General features: G+C 35.4%; 1 protein-coding gene across 1 annotated transcript; it reads right to left on the reverse strand.

Moving 5' to 3' along the window:
* Positions 1–418: 418 nt before the first annotated feature.
* Positions 419–13000, reverse strand: LOC110688747 (xylulose kinase-like). The gene is made up of 11 exons (XM_021865505.1): positions 12878–13000; positions 11963–12614; positions 11753–11841; positions 11485–11549; positions 5105–5157; positions 2105–2225; positions 1932–2006; positions 1803–1856; positions 1422–1516; positions 1112–1286; positions 419–999 (listed from the first exon to the last, which is right to left on the reverse strand). The coding sequence occupies exons 1-11, from the start codon at positions 12934–12936 to the stop codon at positions 761–763; spliced, it is 1677 nt and encodes a 558-aa protein (XP_021721197.1). The 5' UTR covers positions 12937–13000; the 3' UTR covers positions 419–760.
* Positions 13001–20478: the final 7478 nt, after the last annotated feature.

Raw genomic sequence — 20478 nt, forward strand, 5'->3', positions numbered from 1 at the left:
GACCCGAAAATTAACCCGACCCGAGCTGACCCGACCCAAAGTGTTGACCCGATACCCGACCCGACCAGATTATCAGTCGAGCCGAAATCAATCTGAAACCCAAAATGACCCGACCCGACCTGAACTTGACCCGATAACCTTTTAACCCGAACTTGACCCGGCCCGAAATGACCCAACCCGAATGACCCATTTTCCAAGTCTAACTTCACCTAGCTTCTGGTCTCCAAAGAACACCCAAAGATGGCGACTTTTTGCACTTTTTCCCCTTCACCAATACCAGTAAAGTAAAGCAATTACTTTGCAGAAAACCAAAACTTAGGGTTTTACTTTAATATTTTTAGGGGTAGTTGAACACTTGACAGAAAATTTAAGAAGAAAGAGGGAGAGGATTGAAGATGGTTTGCCAATTTGTTGCCATTTCCATAATTTAAGAAAATTGCTCGATTAGGGTTAACCTAGTCATTTTGGTCCTTAAGGATCTAATATAAGGTCAAAAATCACCAAATATGCCTTCTTTTACATGCCAATCAATGCCTCGAGTCAAGTACAGGTCAGGTCCATTACGTGTTTCGGATCCAGTCCAGATCGTCGTTTCAAGTCCAGTTAGAGTTTTGGGTATGATTCCAGTTTACCAAGTTTAGTTTACTATTACAGGCAAATATTAGTTGAAACATTAAATCTGAGTACATTGTCATCACACATCACAACGTAATGTAATGTTTTTTTTTAACGAACACAACATTTAACTTATAGCATGATGTTAAATTTTTACACGTCCAAACTGCTTGACAAGGCGATCTTCAATTTCAATTCGTTTCCTCATCAGTATTGCATATTTTAATGACAAATCTGGGTCCCTAGCATTCACAGAAAGCTTAGAGCTAAGAGATGTCTTCTCCAACCGGTCTTTGTACAAAGTCCGAACGGGAACAAAACTCCCCTTTTTGTGGCATGTCCAACCATGGGCAGCTCTAAGTGCAGCTCCCATGGATGCTGAATCTATAAAGACATACAAGAAGTTTAAACAAATTACAGATTTTGTCCAAGCCTAGACATTTTATCACAGTTAAAAACAACTTTAAGCATTAAGATTGAAGTTCCCAGTATTTACCTGGCCTTGGGACAGTATGTACATCACATCCAAATATAGATGCAATAGCATTAAGAATGCACTCATTTGATGATGCTCCACCTGTGGCTATTAGGCGCTTTGGTGGAAGAACCATTCCTACTCTTTCAGCATGTGCTCGCATAGATAGAAGCTGACCCTCTATTAGTGCTCGGACCTGCAATAGCACCTTTCTTATGTGGGAGGATATACTCAATATCATTATCAAAGTCTAAACAGACTTTGCATGCTTACTAAGCCCTTGTATGGTAAATTGACAAGTTATTTCCTACATTTAGTTAAGAATATGAACCTCAAACGGAGCATCAAACTCTTGCATCTCCTGTGCAATCACACCATCCATACTATCACTTGCGAAATTTTTAAGAGCATATCTGTGGAAACCAACTTGTTAATGTATGAAGAAAAAGAGTTAGTTCTCTGTATTTCATATCTTCAGTAACAGTGAGAGGTTCAGACATGAATCTATTATAGACATAACACAGGGTCATCACTCATCAGTAAATTATCAAAAAGAATAACACCTTCTAATGCCTTCTCATTCTCCAAGGGTCTGGACTTACTAGTCACAATAATTTATTTGACCAAATTGAACGAAGGAAAGATTCAGTGGGAAAAGATGTCTAATTTATAGCCATGTACCAAGTGTTAAAGACAACAGAATAGTATTTACCGGGTAGAGGAGGAAGAATTTCATGCTCTTTGTAGTAAAATCCCAACTTCCCTTCTACACATGTAAGAAACATAGATCAGGTTAATTACTTTCACAGCATGGCCATTAAAGATGGAATGCATAGACAACCATTAAGAGGCGGCGTTTGCTGCAGATACTTGTTAAAAACCTCCCAAGAACTCTCTGCATATCGGTTGCGGATATCTAATCAAGAATAAGTGCTCACAATATTAGTTGGCTATTATGCACCTTACATACTTGCAACAACATTTTTTAAAGCACAAAGGAGTACCATCACACACCTTCCCTAGTAAGAGATCCATTCTTGTAGACTAGCATCACCATATAGCCATTTGTGTCAACGGGATTTGGGAAAACATGGCTTTCCAAGCAAGGTTGAGGATCATCAATTATTCCAAATACCTGTCAAAAAAGGCCAATTAAGCATATTGCTATAAATGTTAGCACCCTTGTGATATATTAGTATAAAAGTTAACATAAGCAACAAATTGGTATAAAAGTTAGCAAGTGGCGACAGATTAATATAAAAGTTAACAAGTGGCGACATATTAGTATACTAATAAGTGACGACATATTGGTGTAAAAGAAGTGACAACATTTAACCCTTCCTTCTAGTCATAATAAGTGCATATTGTACTCATCAAAGTCATCATTATTTTTAATTTTTTAACTTTAATCTATTGTTTTCTTTCTTTTCTTTACTTTTCTCTACTTTAGATATTCATTAAACATTTCTAGGACCGTTAAAAAAATAAAATCCAAAGAACAAAAAAAAAAAAAAAAGGAAATCAGAGAATATAGAGGAAAATTCAAGATCATGCATAAGAATCATAAGTTCAGAATCACATCGAGCTTTCCTTTTTTGGCAATATATAATAATTTACAAATAGATTTGCTCCCATTTTCTATACAGTTTACAAGTAAATTTCAACTACTTTTGAGACATTAATTCCTAAGAATTTCTCTCCCCTTTCAATTTTTTGAGATTTTTAATTTGTTTACTCATACAATTTATTTATTTATTTATTTTTTGTTATTATTTTTCACTAATTTTAGGTGTATGGGCTTGAAGGAAAGAAGTATTTGATATTAAATAAGTATTAACAACAACAAAATTGAAAAAGTTAAAACAAAAAAAAAAAATAATAAATTAAGCACTTGCTCCGGCAAGAAAAATAAAAGGACAAGTGTCATAACTTGTTAACTTATATGTCGATTTGTTGCGCACTTGGTAGATTTCATACCAATTTGTCACCGGTGATAATTTTATACTAGTGTATCGCAGATATGCTAGCTTTTATAACAATGTGATCAATTTATAAGGAATATAAAAGTGACACTATTTAGTGATAAATTTACTTAAAAAAAAAAAATTATTAACGACTGTGATTAGTGGTCTTTAGAACACTTTTCTACCTAAATATTCCCTTAATTTTGCCCCTTTCTTGTGCATTTACCCCAATCTTTTGCTTTAAGCACCTTTGCAAGTTTTCATTAGTTTCATCCCTTCTTCTTACTTAGCTTAGATTTACATGAATTTGCTTGATTACACCCTTAGTTCCTTAATATTCTTGCATTTTCATTTTGTTCACGAGTTTTGTGGGAGCCCTTTAGTGTAAGTTGCCTCGAAAATCTCATATCATGAACCTGATGTGAAGTTAGAGGCTGGGTGGAAAGTCATTTGAAAGCAAAACAAGGGAGGAGCGGAGAAAACCCAAGTTACTCATTTTGAGTAACAACCAAAGTTACTCAACGGGCACGTTGGTCATTTTGCTATGTAAAGTTGGGGTAAAATTGTCGACATTGGGTAAAAGTGAGAAAACAATGGGCTTTAATGGAGAAAAATCAACAAATCTTCAAAGTCTCCAATGGAGAAACAAAGAGGCTTCAATATAGAATTGAATTCTGCAATTGGTTTCATTGGAGGAGGACAACACTCATACCCTTTGGGGTTAACCATGTCATTCTTTCCTCCATTTTTCTAAGGGTTTTTTGTTAAATTTGAACGGAAGTTTGCCACCTGAAGTGGTGTGTTGTGGTCGAAGTTTGTTGCGGTGTTAGTAGTGTTGAGGACGATCTATGTTGTGGTGTTGGGCGAATTCTACCATTGTTATACTCTTGCAGACATGAAGAACGAAGGACTTCCAACTGCCATGCACGGATTTCTAGACTAATATTTACAAGATTGCTATTTCACTTAAATTGAGTAACTTGGGTTCCTTTAGGAGGAGCGACTGCACAACTAAGGAGTGTTGGCTCCGTTCAAGAGCACAAATGAACTTTGGAGCAGTAAGCTGAAGCATCCGCTCCAGCCAACATTAGGAGGAGCCTGTAGGGTCCGCTCCATTGGGTAATTATTGGGATTTCTCGAGATGTTTTGAGCCATTTATGTTGGGATATTTGGGGATATAAAGATGCTAATATCATGTAATTAAGGATTATTCAGATTTTTAATCTTCGGAATAGAAAAGTAGTCTCCATTGTGTGTGTGGCTTTTTTTTTTTTTTTTTTTCAACTTAGCATGCAATAAAATATCTTCCAATTTTCAGTAATTTCTTGCTCTCTTCTCTTATTTTACTTGCTTAATTTGGTAGACTAGTTGTTAATTGCTTCATTAACTATTTGTTAATCATTGATTAGTGTTTCAATATCTAGTTAGTCATGTTTGGTTTGATTAGTTAAGTTCTTTATAATTATGAGGATTTCTTTCCTTATTCTATGCTAGATTTTTAGCTAGGATAGGGGGTGAAGGGTGTAGTAATGGACAGTATTAAATGATTAGTTGTGCGGGAGTGAGTCAGTCTAGAGCACTAGCTCATACAATAATATTAGACCCGATTAGTTGGCCAAGAGTGAGCTTATTGAGTTGGGGGTTTGCATGTCTTAATATGCAGGAGTAATTTAGATATGTTGATTTCCCTTAGTAGTGACCATGATCACTTAAATAATCATAATTAAACTGAATGTAATATGGTTGGAACTCCCTTTACATAGTGCTTTTGTCCATTAAATTTCTTTTGCTTGTTTAACTTAGATTGCTAGTTTAATCTTCCCATAGTTTTAGTCTAAATTTCCAAAAACCAAAAAAACACACCATCGTCGGCTTGGCTTCATGTGAATTTAGGTATACTCTTACTTGCTTCCGTTAGGAGAGATGACCCTTGCTTGCTACTATATTTAGGATAGTAGAGGTTAGGATTTATTTGGTTTGGATGGAATAGCAATGACCTATTTCTGCTAATCAAACTGAGACAAGTAGTATGAGAAAGATGTCCACTCACCGTGTCACTTGTGCCAAGACTTATTGCAAGATCACCATAGTTGAGTGTCAAACCTGCCGTCAAAACACAACAAAGTAATGCAATTGATTTGAGATGCCAACAGTTTATTTATTAATGAAGACATGGCATATGATAACAGACTCAAGAATTGATGATACAAACGAAAAATAATTAAATACTTTAGTCCAAAGCCAGATACAAAAACAAAAGTCCCAACGGTTCTAGTGGTAGGTTGTGTTATAATTGATCTGGAAGTGCACACATCTTGAGTTACAACCGATTACAAGAAAAACTTTTTTAAAAGAAATGATATTCAAAGACCATAAATGAGAAGTTAAGGATATACCTCCATTTCATGATGATCTCGACACCTTCCATTCAGGTTTATTTCTGGCACACGCATTTCTCACTTATTCACTTACCCCACAGCACGTACACCTTTAAACCCACTTTCCATTATTTTATCCACCTTTTTCTTACACTCACCACACCAACACTTTCTTCTATTGTCTTAAATTATACTTCGTATGAAAATAGCAAGTGTTAAGTTCAATACGTAATGGAGGAAGTACATATGATTACAATATAGGAGGAATGAGGCATGTCATGATAAAATTAGAACAATATCAAAGCCTTAATCCCAATCATGGAGTAGGCTACATGAATTAAGAATTTATCTCCGATGGTCATATACCATGATCCTCTTTATCTGTTCTCTATTCCATAGAAAATGGTAGAAAATTAAAAACCTTCTTCACAACCCTCTTAATTTTTTTTCACTAGTTAGGCAATGGTTATAGAATTATAAGCCATTGCTATAGACAAGGTCCAAAACACTTTTTGTTTTACGCTCTAATTTTCTTACAATGTCGTTTTTCCTTAGCATTGACGATGAGATGAATATTAAAAATCACATTCATTTTATACTGGACAAGTAAACCTTAGATGCCGATGTAGGCTTGACTTTCTCAACCTCAACAAATTTGATATGCGTGTTATCAAAACTTTTATTTACACAAAAATATTTGAGAGAATAGATTAGCTGTAAATAAACTAACCGAAAACCAAAACAAATAATCACAGTAGATCACCGCGTAGAAACTTGATGACTGACATTTATGTCACTCTTAGGAGTAGTGTGTAGGTCTCTTTTGTAGGTTCCATAGCGGTTCCAAGCATGGTGGTAGGCCCCTTGGCCAAGCTTGGAAGCATGGATAAAGGCAAGAGGAGCAAAGGGAAGGAGAGGAAGCAAGGGGAGCAAGTAAAAGAGGAGGTGTGGTCGAACCTCTCAGAGGTTCGGTTAAACCAAGGTGTGGTCAAACTTTTCAGTTTGACCGAACCTCTAAGGTGCAAATAAGGCAGTTTCAAACCAATTTTTAGCGTTTTTGTAGGAGGGGTCGAAGGAACAAGGAGGTTCGGTCGAACCTACCCAGGGTTCGACTGAACCTACCCAGATGTCCGATCGAACCTACCCGTAGTTCGGTCGGACCATTTCCCAGTTTCAGCCGACTTTTTACAGAATATTTAAGTCCTTTTAAGAACGTTTTTGGGAGTTTTTTTAGCTTAGCTTAATTTTCTAGTTTTATTAGCTTATTATAGAGAGAGAAACCTTCTTAGTTGACTTTATAGAGAGAGAAAGTGTGGATTTCTCCATTGTTGAGCTTAGATTTTGAAGAAGCTTAATCAACCTCTTTATAAACCTTCAATTTCAATTAATGAGCATTTTTTCTCTTTACTTTTGCATTTGATTTCACTTGTTTAGTTTGAATCTTCTTGTTTGCTTATTAATCATGTTGATGCTTATTGATTTAATGATTGATTTTGCTTTTAACATGATTTATGAGTAATTCCCCTAACTAAGGGGATGGTGATGGTATAGTTGAATCTCAAGCATGTTTTGGGGTTGAAATTAATGTGATTGTAATTAAAAGTCTTTGTATTTCATGTCTTGTTAGTTGTTTCTTTTGGGTGGTCAACCATTAGTTGCAATTAGGTGTATTGAAGTAAGTTGTGGCGATGGCGTAACTTAGGAATTTCCATTTAATGGTTTTGCTTGATTATTACCTTAATTTGCATAGTTTACAAAAATAGTGTAGACTTTTGATGAATTGAGGAAGCAACTGACCCCGATAGGCAGTCAAATTGTGCATTAAAACCATTGGTATGAGGTACTTAGTTCACTTTCAAATTGAGTTCATGCTTTGTTGTGCTTGAGTGAATACTTGCCAAGCCTATTTCCTTAGTGTCTTAATTATATTGTTTCTAGTTCATTCTAATCATTGTTAAAGTATCTTTAGCTAACTTTATTCACCTTTTCGAGATAGCTTGATTGTTAGTTTTTAATGTGGTGATTAGCTTGTCCCTAGGATCGACCCTTAACTTACCGCTAGACTTGTGTTTGGTGCTTAGGTTTAGGTTTATAAATTTTGTGTTTGATTAGGAGTGTTTTAGTTTCAACGACCTAAAATATCTCTTGTCAAAATTGAGAATTCTAAGGTGCACGATAACTTGTTATTTGTATGAATTTTGAGTGTATTTTAACCCTTGATTTTGTGAAAAATAAACCACCTAAATCTATGTATTTTATGCTTTACGGGGTTGTTCATGTTTTTATTGATAATCAAAGTTTAGAGGCATCCCTTGAAGTTATTGAAAGAAGCAAACAAAGAAGAGTGATGAAGCAAATTCAAGAAGAAGAGTGACAAAGATGTGCCACGTTGACTACATCCGTGCTCACGGTGGCAGAGTTGGTGGGAACTTGAATTGAAGACCTCTGATTCGAGCATGGATGCAGAAGCAACTGCCTTGGCATTCTAAAGGCTGCCCGTAGTGGCCTCACGACTTCTTTTTTTCCTTTTTCTCGACAGATTGAACGGTAATATACAATACCCCTTTGCTCCCTTTGTACAGATATTCGTCTTTTTTAAGATCCTTTCTCTTACTTTTTGCTTAGAAATTATAACTCTCAATTATTAGTTAGTGTTTGGGCCTAGTCCATATCTTAAGCCCAATGAACCTAAGATGACAAAATACCCCTCCATGATCCAGACCATCATCCTTAAGCATCCATTAATCATCACAAAGTACAAATTTACCCTAAGCTGTCCAATAAAGTACAACTTTGCCACCTGAAAGCACATCTAAAAATAGCCAACTAATGATTAATGATGGTAACTTTTTCTAATCTCTCCCATTCCCTCTCTCTGTTTTCTCTCTACTTTCTCTCTCTAAAAAGTATGTTTCGCTGACTTAAGCATCAGAGGGGTTTTCACGGGTCAACCCCCAAGCGGAGCTCAAGAACCTTTGGTATCTAGGTCATCTGATACCCGGAATACCCTAACACTTCCAGGAGAATTCAGTGGGGCCATCTCTGAGGATAACTAGAAAAAAAGTTATGATGAATACGAGGCGTCCACGACCAGATCAAGATGCTACTAAGCAAGCTCCAATTCTCTCGAGGAAATTGTACCACAAGCTTAAAGCGAACCCGTAGGGGAGGTGACTGGCTCTCAGTTAAATCAACAAAAACCTTAAAGAGAGCTTAAGAGCACTTGTTAACTACAACAGAGAGTAGGTTGGGAACGCTCCACAGCCTAGCCTTCGGCCTCACTTGTCTCTGCCCCATCAAGAATCTTCTCGGCCTCAGCACCAAGAGGTCGCGACCATATCAATCTCTAATACAACAACGATAGTTTGCGAGCCAAACCGGGAAAGAAATGCTAGAGAGAAAATCAATTATCGAAGGCTGAGGGAGGGAACTTGGATCAATGTATATAAAGCTCAAGGCCCTTTGAGGTGAGAGGGGTTCTACTGCGCCTAAGTGCACCTCTTTGAAGTGAGGCACAGTATATGGGCCGTTAAAAATTTTTGGCTGAAGTTCGCCTCATGTGTGCCTCAAGTGCGTCTAAGGTCAATGTGAATCAATGCACTACAACACTCGCCAAGCTCTAACGAATCTATCTCATTGCACTCTCTCTTGCCACTCAAAATACCCTTAAGGAATTTGGAATATCTAGGCATTTGGGTCATAGCTTCGGTGAGAGGGATAAAAAGATGGACCTCCTTCAACATGTCAAGGAATCTCCCAAATCGTCCATCTAACTTGATCCTCATAAACTTTAGGGGATATGGAAGGTCGGGTTTTCTCACTTCCTCTTGCACTCTCTCAACACTCTTCTTTTTCTCAAGGACTTCATCTTTGCTCACACTCTTTGACACATCTTTCTCTTTTTCCTCACTTGAGTCACAATCACTCTTCTTCTCATCCTCCCCACTATTCCTAGAAACTCTTTCTTTAAGCACTTTTCCACTCCTTCTGGTGATAGGACAAACGGGTTTCTTAGGATCAACTCCTTGAAAGGGTAGTGAAGAAGGGCTAGCACAATCTTTCAAAGTGTTGGCTAAGCATCTTGTTGTGTGTCATCATCTCATTGAACTTCTTATCACTCACCGACATGTAGGTGTTTAAAATCTTGGTTTGGTTCTCAATGATCTCCTCTAAGGTAGTCTTGGAAGATAGGGGTTGAGCATAAGAATTATCACCATTGTCTTGAGGTCTTGGAGCAAATCCGGGTGGGGGTCCCCTTTCGTTGTTGTTTTGAAAATTTCCCCTATTTTGATTATTCCAATTACCTCGGCTTTGATTGTTACCAAAATTTTGGTGTTGGCCACCAAAGCCATGAGATTGGCCTTGATTTCCATACCCTTGGCTTTGGTTTTGATTACTATAACCTTGGTTGTTATAGTTAACTCGGAAACCTTGATTTCCTTGGTTCCTATAACCACCATTGTTGTAGTTATCAAAACTACCTTGTTGGTGAGAATTCCTATTCCCAAAATTCCTTGGACCATCAAATCTTTGTCCATTATTGTTATTATTGGAAACAAAATTCACTTGCTCACAATCATTGTTTTCAACATCATCAATCACAATTTCCAAAAGCATTTGGACAATTAGAAGAATCATGGTCATAACACCCACAAACATCACAAAAGACACAACCATTTAGCATATTACTTGAGGTAGAAGGAGGAGCAGAGTTAGAAGGTGTACCTCTCCCTTTTATGTGGGAGGGAAGACTTAGTGCAATCGAAGAGGCACTCTCTAGCTTGGCTTTAATCAATGTCATCTCCTTTCCCAAGTTTGAGATTTGGGAAGACAAGTTATTGATTGCATTAAGATGATCAACCGAATAAACCGTTGAGCCACTCTTGCTTATGGACTCTCTCTCTCACTCTTGCCAATCCATGTAGTGACGAAATACATGCTCAATTATATCTACAACCTCTTCTTCGGTCTTGTTCATAATCGGGCCTCCGGCTCCGGCATCAAGACACGACTTCCCTTAGGGGCTCAATCCTCCATAGAAAATTCTGATTTTACAGTGCCTTAAACACATTAAATAAAATCAACCCACATTCCTAATATTATTCTGATTTTACAGTGCCATTTCCTACAACCAGAACTTCAGCACCATTTACTGATCTGATTCTTTACCTCTAATAGTGACTCGGCTCTTTACACACTACAACAGTAATGATATTCTGCTGTAAATAATTAGATCAACGGAAACATTTTGGGTGACTAGATTGTGTTACCAGAAACTGAATATCCTCCCCCCTAATCCAAAAATGAAAAATTATAGCTAAATGCTGAAGCCACCAAGTAGTTCATAATTGAAGTAGTCAATAGTCGTGCTAACATATCATGCCACAAATCCCAAAACAATCTGAGTTCAAAAACTCAAGCTTCAGTGGACATCCAAAGACCATCAATAAACTCTAAAGCCCTCAGTTGGATTAATACTAGAGATTCAAGAGTTAACCAACTATTGTTGGATATCATTCTACAGGCTAAGAAACTCAGACTACACTTACATCAATTTGCAATTAACGGATCAGCTTTGCAGTACAACTAGACATACAGCAGTCTTCTCAAGTCATTACTTAGCAATTAGCATGTCCCCCTAGCACTTTGTTCATCGGTATACTTATAGAGCCTTTTTACGGTATCAAGACCAGAATTCTAATAAAAGTGGAGGGCACTAGCTATAGTGCTGATTTTATGGAGATGAAGTTGAAGACATTTTCCAGAAAGAAAAAAGGAAATGAAAGAGAAGAGCAGAAATAACATAGTCCATGTTATTAAATGCTCATATAGGCATAACTATCGTAAGGTCTTAGCCTTCTCAGTTCAAGAAACCCATAGTTTGGATGCAATTACAGCAAGGTGTAGAAGGCACATCTCATAGCTGATAGGCATAAGCCAATACGACAAAAGTGAAAATAAATGAAAAATTTAACAGGACAGAGGTGATGAACCATTGAAACATATAAGCACAGCCATAACCTAATTGTATTCAGGAAAATAAAGTACATACCAGCAAGGCTGTTTGGATTATCTCCTGACCACTGAATAACCAAACATTTCTCGTTGAACTTGAATCTGAAAGGAATATGAAGGATCGATAACATAATACTTTAGTATTAAAATGGTAGGATGAATAGCTACCTCAACTTAATCTATGATTTTCTATTACATCTAAAATGGTACGGAGTAAAAAAAACTAAAAAAAATAAAAGAAAGAAAGAAAGAAAGAAAGTAAAATTTGACCAGCAACAGCTACAACTCAATTTAAGGCAACTAACCTGTTGACAAAATATGGGGCAATGTAACCGGAAACAGTAAAAGCTGGAGCAATCTTTCCAAGCTTCTCTTTCAAAAATGGTGCGGTTGCCTGTAGCGAACAATTCTTGGATCAGGTAGTCTATAATGAAGATAGGAAATCTAATCCCTGACAAACAAGACAGCAATACGTTTCAGCAAACATGAACAATCATATGAGGAAAATAGCCTACTTCCAAAGCTAAATTCGACCACTCTCGTTTCCTTATATCCATCAAGTTCATCCCTGCTCCATCAGTTTCATCAATGCAAGCATACGCACCAATAAGAAGAGATCCCATAAAAGAACTAACAAGGGATATCCTCTCAGTATTATTGTATATTTCAGGCCTTGTCTCATAAATCTTCCGGACTTGTGGGCCGACATATCTTTCATGTGCCCGAGACCCAGTGAGACGATGTAACTCAAATGCACCCCCAACAGCTTCTTCAATCTTCCTACATTGTTCTGTTGTGCTACAGTCCATCCATATTGGTGACTCTTTCAAAGAAAATGACTCACTTAACTGGTCTTTTAACCTCTTTTCGGGATCAAGAGATGGTAATACCATAGAACTCCCAATTTTCCAATATACACTACCATGTTGTTGTGCACTCCCTGAAATTGAAACAATCTTTGTATAGTCTACTTTCTTGTTTAATTTTTCAAGCATCAAGTCAAGGGCTTCAACCCACATTATAGTAGGGGAAACAATCCGGCCATTAATTGCCGAATCGCGATATACCCCATCTTTGGTTTTGTAATGGGGTAAGTCTGAATCAAAATGCACAAATTCTGTGGCAACAATTACAAGGTTGGAATCCAAAACAGTAGCCTTTAAGGACCTAAACCCACCAACAAAATCATAAACATAATTCAATTTCAACCCAAGTATATATAAGTGTTCATAAGCACAAAGAGCAAAGAGAAAACTTAAAAACGCGGAATTTAGTATATACTGAACAATTCAATGACAGAGAAATTACATAAATTATTTTATAGCTGATAATCAAATTTGTAGGAGTGATAAAAAAAATCCAAAATTTAATAGAATCACCAAGTAAAATCGATGATAAAAACATGTAAAAGGATAGAATGAAAGACTTACTGAGTAGAACAATCCAAGCCCAGATGAAGGGAGCCCTGAGGTAAAGGGTATGTTTCCATGAGAGAAAATCAGAGCACTAGTAAAAGTGACAACCAAAGCCAATGGAAATGTGTGGTACGAACTACGAAGTAAGCCTGTTTTGATTGATTGAACTGAACTGAACTTAAGTTAACTGAACTTATTAATTAGTGATTTTTAACTACGGATTAGTAATATTTGATTATTTATTACTATACATATGTGTATATACAAATGTACATATTAAAATATTTACGAAAAATGTACTATAAAATTATAAAATTTATGGAAAATATATTAAAAACTTGAAACCTCTAAACATTTTAAACACATATACTATTTAATTTAAAAATAAAATAATATTATGACAAAAGAACACAAAACACTTACATGTATCTAACCCATTTAAACAAATTTAAAAAAATTATTTAAAAAAAAAAAGAAAAAGAAAAAAACACGAAAAGCTAATAGAGGCAACGACCCAACAGTCCAACACCCTAACCCACTCTCTTTAATGTTTTAATTAATACATGTATCTAACTTGTATCTAACCCCAAATTATTATTATTATTATTATTATTATTATTATTATTATTATTATTATTATTATTATTTATTGATGATGATGATGATTATTATTATTATTATTATTTTTATTTTTATTATTATTATTATTATTATTTATTACTTACTAATTATTATTATTATTGTTGTTGTTGTTGTCGTCGTCGTCGTCGTTGTAATAAAGGCTTAAAAGAATTAAATGTGGCTTTATATCATTAGCAATATCATTAGACATAAATTAAGAGCTGAACTGAACTGAACTGAACTGAACTGAACTGAGCTGAATTGAACTAAACTGAACTTAACTGAATTTCAACGGAAGAGAACAGGCCCTAAGTAGTCTACTACTACTCCGTACTTGACTTTTCAACTTCTATTTTCTAACCATCAAAAACTTTTGTTGCATTGTTTAAAAAAAATAAAAATAAAAAAATAAAAAATAAAAAAAATTGTTGCATACTCGGGAGCCTGTTTAAAGTGAGTCCCGTTATGTAAAAATAATTGCATAATGAGGAGTAAAAGTGTAATTGCATGTAATATATTTTGATTTTAGAGTAGTACCATTGATTGATCAATAGTATCATTGAATATTTCAGTAGTACTATGTATGCATTCAGTGGTAATAATTACGTGCATATATAGAATCACTAAATAACTTTTTTTTTTGTGTGTTCCACCCACTTCACCCTTTGGGCTAATCCGGATTCGGGGGGTGGTTAGGTTATAGTCCCCTCCCGATTGTTGTTGTGGGGGATTGAATACGGGTTCTCCCTACCAAGTGTAGTCCCAATAACTAATGGTATTATATAAACTTTCACTGCCTCAATAGTACAATTAAAAGTGGTCCCACACATCTTTCTCTTTTTTCCTTTTCTCTCATTTCCATGCGACTTTTAATATTTTAGTATTTGTTATGTATTTGCAAATGCATAACAACACTACATAGTACTTCTTCCTCAGACAATCGGTTTACAAATTACAAATCGGTAATTATAAAGTTAATGCAATTTCCCTTCACAAAAAAAAATACATTTTTTTTAATAAAGATTGTTTCATAAATAAAAAAAGAGCAATTTCCCACAATAATGCTAGAATAAAAATAAATTCCCTTTGTGTGTCGATTTGGAAACTAATTCCCTAGATACCGTCCATGTAGGATCGGTGTTGGGTGTGATTTTTTTTTCTCCTTAAAACCGCTAATGACAATAGTGGTTATAGCTTTAAAACCGCTACTGTCATTAGCGGTTTCAGAAAAAAGACCGCCTATTTCAATGAACTGGTCTCTTTTCTTCCTTAACTATTTTTTTAAAAAAGTAAGGAGGCAAAGAGACCTATCAACAAAAAAGGAGGTCTCTTTTCTGAAACCATGTCTTAGCCAATAACAGGAAAGAGAACGCCCACATTATTACTGTTAAGTTCAAAGAGACCTAATTTCATTAATAACGGGTCTCTTTGCTTTTTATTTTTTTTTAAAAAAAACCCGCTAATATTGCTAGTGGTTTTAATCCAAACCAAATATCAGCCTTACATGGACGGTATTTTAGGAATTTGTTTTTAAATGGGTGTATAGTGGGAATTTGTTTTTGTTTTAACATTATTGAGGGAAATCCATATGATATCTACAAATCGGTAATCGATAATTGTAAAGTTAATACGATTTTAATATACAAACTTTTAAATTAAATGAACCTGGTTTATATTTATTTATTTTGCACCACTAACATTTGAGATATTATGAACGTCTTATTAAATAAATAAAAAAAAAAATCACTATGTTAAAATAAATGTTACTCTGTACCATGTTATAATAAAAGTCATTGGGTGTTATTATAAAGGTCATAAGGGTTAAATTATTTTTAATAAAAGTATTAATATACGGAGTACTAGTCAATATGAATAATAAATGTCATTAAAATTAGGGTCACTATATGAACATAATGTCGGTTGACAAGTGCATATTTTAGGTTCACAATAACATTAAGGGTAATGATATATGTAGCCCTTAGGGATATGTATAAGCATTAAATATATTTCCCAAAATAGAATTAAGTTGGAAATTTATGTCAAAATAACGCGCAGATTGATGTAATTAATGTTAATCTTTCCTCAATATTTCCTTTTTAAGCTTCTTATACATAGCCTTAAAGCCCTTAATTAAGAGCTATGTTTATCATTTTCCAAATTTTAAAGGTCACAAAAGTTTTAGTAAACGGTACTATGTTAAAATTAGGGTCACTATGTTCAACAATACATTAATTGCGCGCAGATCTTATTCCATAATAATATTATTGTGAATCATAATAATATTATTGTGAATCAGGTCTTGTAGACACCAAATTGTGTCTCCCCAAAACCAAACCCAGTAATGAATATTTTTCACGTCATTGATTATCGAATGAGGTGAAATGTGATAGAGTCTCGTGATGTATCTGCTTTTAATAAAAGTACTTCTTTCTGTTTTCGAAAATATTTCTTTTCGTACCTTATTTATGGAAAATGTCCAATCCAATTTAATTTGTTCAATGATATAAGTCCAATAATTGTGTAATTGGATGGGGTTGAATAGAGTTTTCCAACGATATATTATAATCCCAATTCCGATTTATAATGAGAAAGTTATGGCCAAATACTAGATTGGGCCCAAAATGATTTTATATGGCCCAATGATCAAGTGAAGCACCTATTAATTATTATTCCTAAAGTTATTATGATTGACTTTAATTTTCTAGAATAATCTAGAAGGTTATTTTAAATTCTAATGGAGTTAGGATTTATAATTATACTTTTATATTATTTAGAAAAGATAAAGAATTTATTTTGAAATAAAAAAGTGTTTTAAAAGATAAAGCTGATTTTAATTGAGATAATTACGAAGTCTAATTACCTAATTATATTGGGAAAAGGACTCCGTACAAGTATTTATCTTGATCGTGCTGCGAAGATCCTATCGCGTCGCGATAGGGGCTGTTTTACTTCAAGTCAAATTCTGACTTTTTTCTAAACGTTCCGGATGTTTTCTCTATAAGTAGGGGCGTTATTTCCCCGTTTGCAATCATCAACACTCATCTAATTCCATTCTCTTCTCACTCAAAGCTAGAAGTTTATTCAGTCTTTCTTTCTCTCTCTTGATTTTCTAAGCTTAGCCTTTTCAAAATATAATGCCGCATTCACGAGTCTTAGACGCACCTAGCCAAGCTCGAAGTTGCCTTCGCCCTACACGTGAAAGGTTGATAATTTTTAAGGGTTTGGTCCTATATCCCTATTTTAATTATTTAAATTAATTGTTTGATTTAATATTTTATTGAAGTTATTAACGTGTGTATTGTTTTGATAGAAAGAGATACGAGACAACAAAGTAAGTTGTTTTTATTGCTATATATCTTTAGAAAGCATGCTTATATTATTTTAATTTCTAGTATCATGTTAGAATGTCTTTTATTGCTTTCTAGTATCATGCTTAGATTGTTTTCTATTTTCTTCTATCATAATAGTATCATGTTAGGGTTAAAGCTTTGATCTTTAATGTTTAGTGACATGCTAGGATTTGTTATTAATCATTTTAGTATCATGCCTAGGATCTTGCTAATATTTTTATGCTTTTTTGAGATTATTATAATGATTTGTTGTGTCTATAATTATACTATTGTTGCTTTATATATTTATTGTTATTGCTTGCTACGCCCTCCCTTGCAGGTTTAAAGGGAATTTGTACTTGAAATCACGCTTAATAAGATAATTAATAATTTTATTTATGCTAATGTGATTTTAATTCAAGTGATCACCAATAATAGATTTGTTTGTACATTAATATTCAACCAACATAGATTAAATATGCTTAGGTTAATATATTGATTGTATGTTAGTCAGAAAGCGCACATGAATATGAGAAGAATAAAGTAGAGGCCTTTTTTAGGGCAGGTTCAATCTCTTTTAGGTTGGATTTGTACCTTCTTCCCCGAATATCAAGTCATGGTTCCAGAAGACTATGGAGTTAGCGATCTCATGGATTTTGAAGGTGTAACCTTCACCCTATGGACGGTTTACAAGTTCCTAAAACTTGTTGGCGACTCTTTTGCTCTAACTTCCTTCCCTTTGGATGCCACCATACTTAAGTGTATGATCACTGTGGGGCTCAAGTGTGGGATGCCTGAAATATTCCCTACAGTTTTTGGCGACTCCACTGAGGAGAATTTCTATTTTAATTCCTAAAATTTATTTTAACAATAATTTAGAATGAGTGGATGAGACTCGAAAAGTTCTATGTATTCATGTGCGTAATTTTGATGGACATTATTAACATAAGCATAAAAAGGTCCACATTGGATAGACAATCCGTAATGCGTCAAAACATAGGCTTTTTACACATATGAAACTTGGGAAATATCTTTCACAACTAGAATTGAAAAAGCGCTGCGAAAATTGGAAAATTCTAAGAACACAGGGAGCTGCTAAGGCATGTAGGAACTGGCGCTGAGAAAACAATGCCAATTGGAGTGCAATGGATATGTCGTGATGAAATAGCAATATCGCGGTGCGACGGGGCTATCATCTCACGATGGTCCCCGTTGTCTCGCGCCAAGTTCTTCCAATACTGAGCTAGAAATCTTCATTTTTGCTTTGACCGGTTCTAGCACTGTTTGCTCGATTTTACTTCCTGATGAGTTTTTTCCTCTTTTATGAACCCATATGTATTCTACATATGGCCATAACCCTCTGGGAATTCACTCTCCATCTACCTAATCGAATGCTCATTGCAACGAAGGGTACATCCGAGTTTGTGAATTCACCAAACCATGGAAACAAGTTTAACTTGTGAGGTCCCATCCATATGCGCCAACCCTTCCAAAGGTAAGACTTCCACGCGATGCATTCGAACTCATAACCATGGATATTATTTGAATAACCCTTATCCTTGACCTTTAGAGAACTAGAGCCATGGTTAGATTGCAAACTCATTGCATCATATTGTGCTTACTTGACTATTTGTGCATTCTTGCTTGTGCATAATCTATATGTGTTTACATTAACCGTTTTTTTTACTTGTGTATAATTCTAAATAAACTAATTAATGACTATATAGGACTTCTCTTAATTAATCAATTAATTTGGTTAACTAAAGCTTAATAAATTTACTAAACCTGACTGAGTACGACTATAGGCTTGTCCTTTTAAGGAAGAACACTGGAAACAGGCCCAGACTGACGTTTCAGTAATGACGCGAAGGTTTGACATGTGGCGCGACACGAAAGTGTCCTTCGCGACGCGATAACGTTATCGCGCCGCAATGGCCCTGGCGTATCGCCATAGTTCCGTAATTTCCGTTGCTTCAACGATGGTTCAGTTTTCTATCTGAGTCTTCACGTCAAGTCTAATTAGTCAGTATATTAATTATGTCTAGGCACATAGTCCCATGGTCTTACACAAGCATCAAGCATGCCACTTTCACTCACTTTTTAAGCACACACTTTGTGTATATATATATATATATATTCACCATGACCATGTCTAGAGAGTCTTGTGTGAGCGTGTTTTCCGTCATTTTTTTTGGGGGGGGGGGGGTAAGTTGGATATTAATCCTCCTAACATAAACATGTTGCTTGAACCCCATACATGATTCCCAAAAATATGCACCCTAATTTTGCTTTTGCCCTTTTAAACCCAATAAAGTCAAAGTCCATTTGAGTCAAGTCATTAAGTCAAAATGGTTTAATATTTACAGCGCTTGGTCAAGAAAAGAAGAGAGACTAATCAAAGACAACACTTTCGTCCAAGTATTACTGTTTGATAAACTATTTTGACAAAGAAGAAAGGCTAAGAAGAAAATGGCAATCGAGAAAGAAGTTAATGAACTAAGATAGAACATGGCTAGCTTGACTGAGATGTTCAAAACTCTCGCTCTTCAAGTCAATGACCCTGTGAAACAACAACAACTTGAGCGAATGGAAGAAAGCTTGAGAAAAATCTCCAATGACTACAAGTTCCAAGGGATTAGCTCACAAGGGATCTCTGTGGACAAGGAACTTCTTCAGCAGAAGTCCAATGCAAACGACATGCCTAAGTTCAAACAAACTGATAATCCTTATTTTCATTTAAGAGCTTTTGAAACAATAATGAACATTAAGGGAATTGATAAAAAAAGCTTTCCATTCATTCTCATTATCTTTAGAAACCGTTTGTCGACAATAGTTTTTCTCCCTTGATAAGGAGAAAATCTCCTCTTGGGATTCTTTAACAAACGCTTTCATTGATAGATACAAATGCAACATTCAGGTTAAAACCGACTATAGGGAACTTGAGATGTTGAAACAAAAAGAGAACGAAGGATTCACTTCCTTCATTAACAAGTGGAGGGAAACTTTCGCTAAAATGGTTGAGATTCCTACTGAAAAGGAGTCTCTGAGATTGTTCATCAAGAACCTCCAAGAAAAGTACTCAAAACATCTCAAGTATCAAAGAAATTTGAGTACTTTTAAGGCTGCATCTATGACATAGGAATTTATATTGAAGACGACCTTGTGAAACAAAAAGCTGCTAGTAACTCTAATAGTGGCTGGAAAGGAAAGAAGAATGACAATCCTTCTTCTTCCAAAACCACCTACTCAAACAATGTTAGCACTGTTAACTTAAACAAGGTCCTAGCCAAGAACAATCAAGGACAAAAGAAGCCATTTAGGAGAAACTTCACACCTATTGGCATGAGTTATGACATAGCATTCGATCGTCTTCATGCTAAGGTCTTGTTTAGGGTAAAAATACCTCCTACACGTGGTCCAATCCCATAGTGACATGTGGCCCAATCAAAAGGCAACACATGTCCCTATGGGAAGATGACATGTGTCAAGCTCAAGGAAAGCACTTAAAATGAAAGACAAGGGCCTCCTTACATCAAGAGGCCCAAATCTTGAGAAAGCCGCAAAACGGCGTTGACCCCTAGACACGTGTCGCAACTTGATTGCGCCGCCAATCAAATTGCGTCATTCTAAGGTAATAACCCTAAAGGGCAGAATTCCCCACCCCTA

This window comes from Chenopodium quinoa, unplaced genomic scaffold, assembly GCF_001683475.1.
Source record: "Chenopodium quinoa cultivar QQ74 unplaced genomic scaffold, ASM168347v1, whole genome shotgun sequence".
In the NCBI taxonomy this organism is placed as follows: Eukaryota; Viridiplantae; Streptophyta; class Magnoliopsida; order Caryophyllales; family Amaranthaceae; genus Chenopodium; species Chenopodium quinoa.

Excerpts from the sequence above, each read along its gene's own strand:
- LOC110688747 (XM_021865505.1), bottom strand. The coding sequence starts at position 12,936 with ATGGAAACATACCCTTTACCTCAGGGCTCCCTTCATCTGGGCTTGGAT. Across the intron at positions 11,842-11,962 it reads GGTCGAATTTAGCTTTGGAA|GCAACCGCACCATTTTTGAA; the intron begins GTAGGCTATTTT and ends TGTTCGCTACAG. Across the intron at positions 1,000-1,111 it reads ACATACTGTCCCAAGGCCAG|ATTCAGCATCCATGGGAGCT; the intron begins GTAAATACTGGG and ends ATGTCTTTATAG.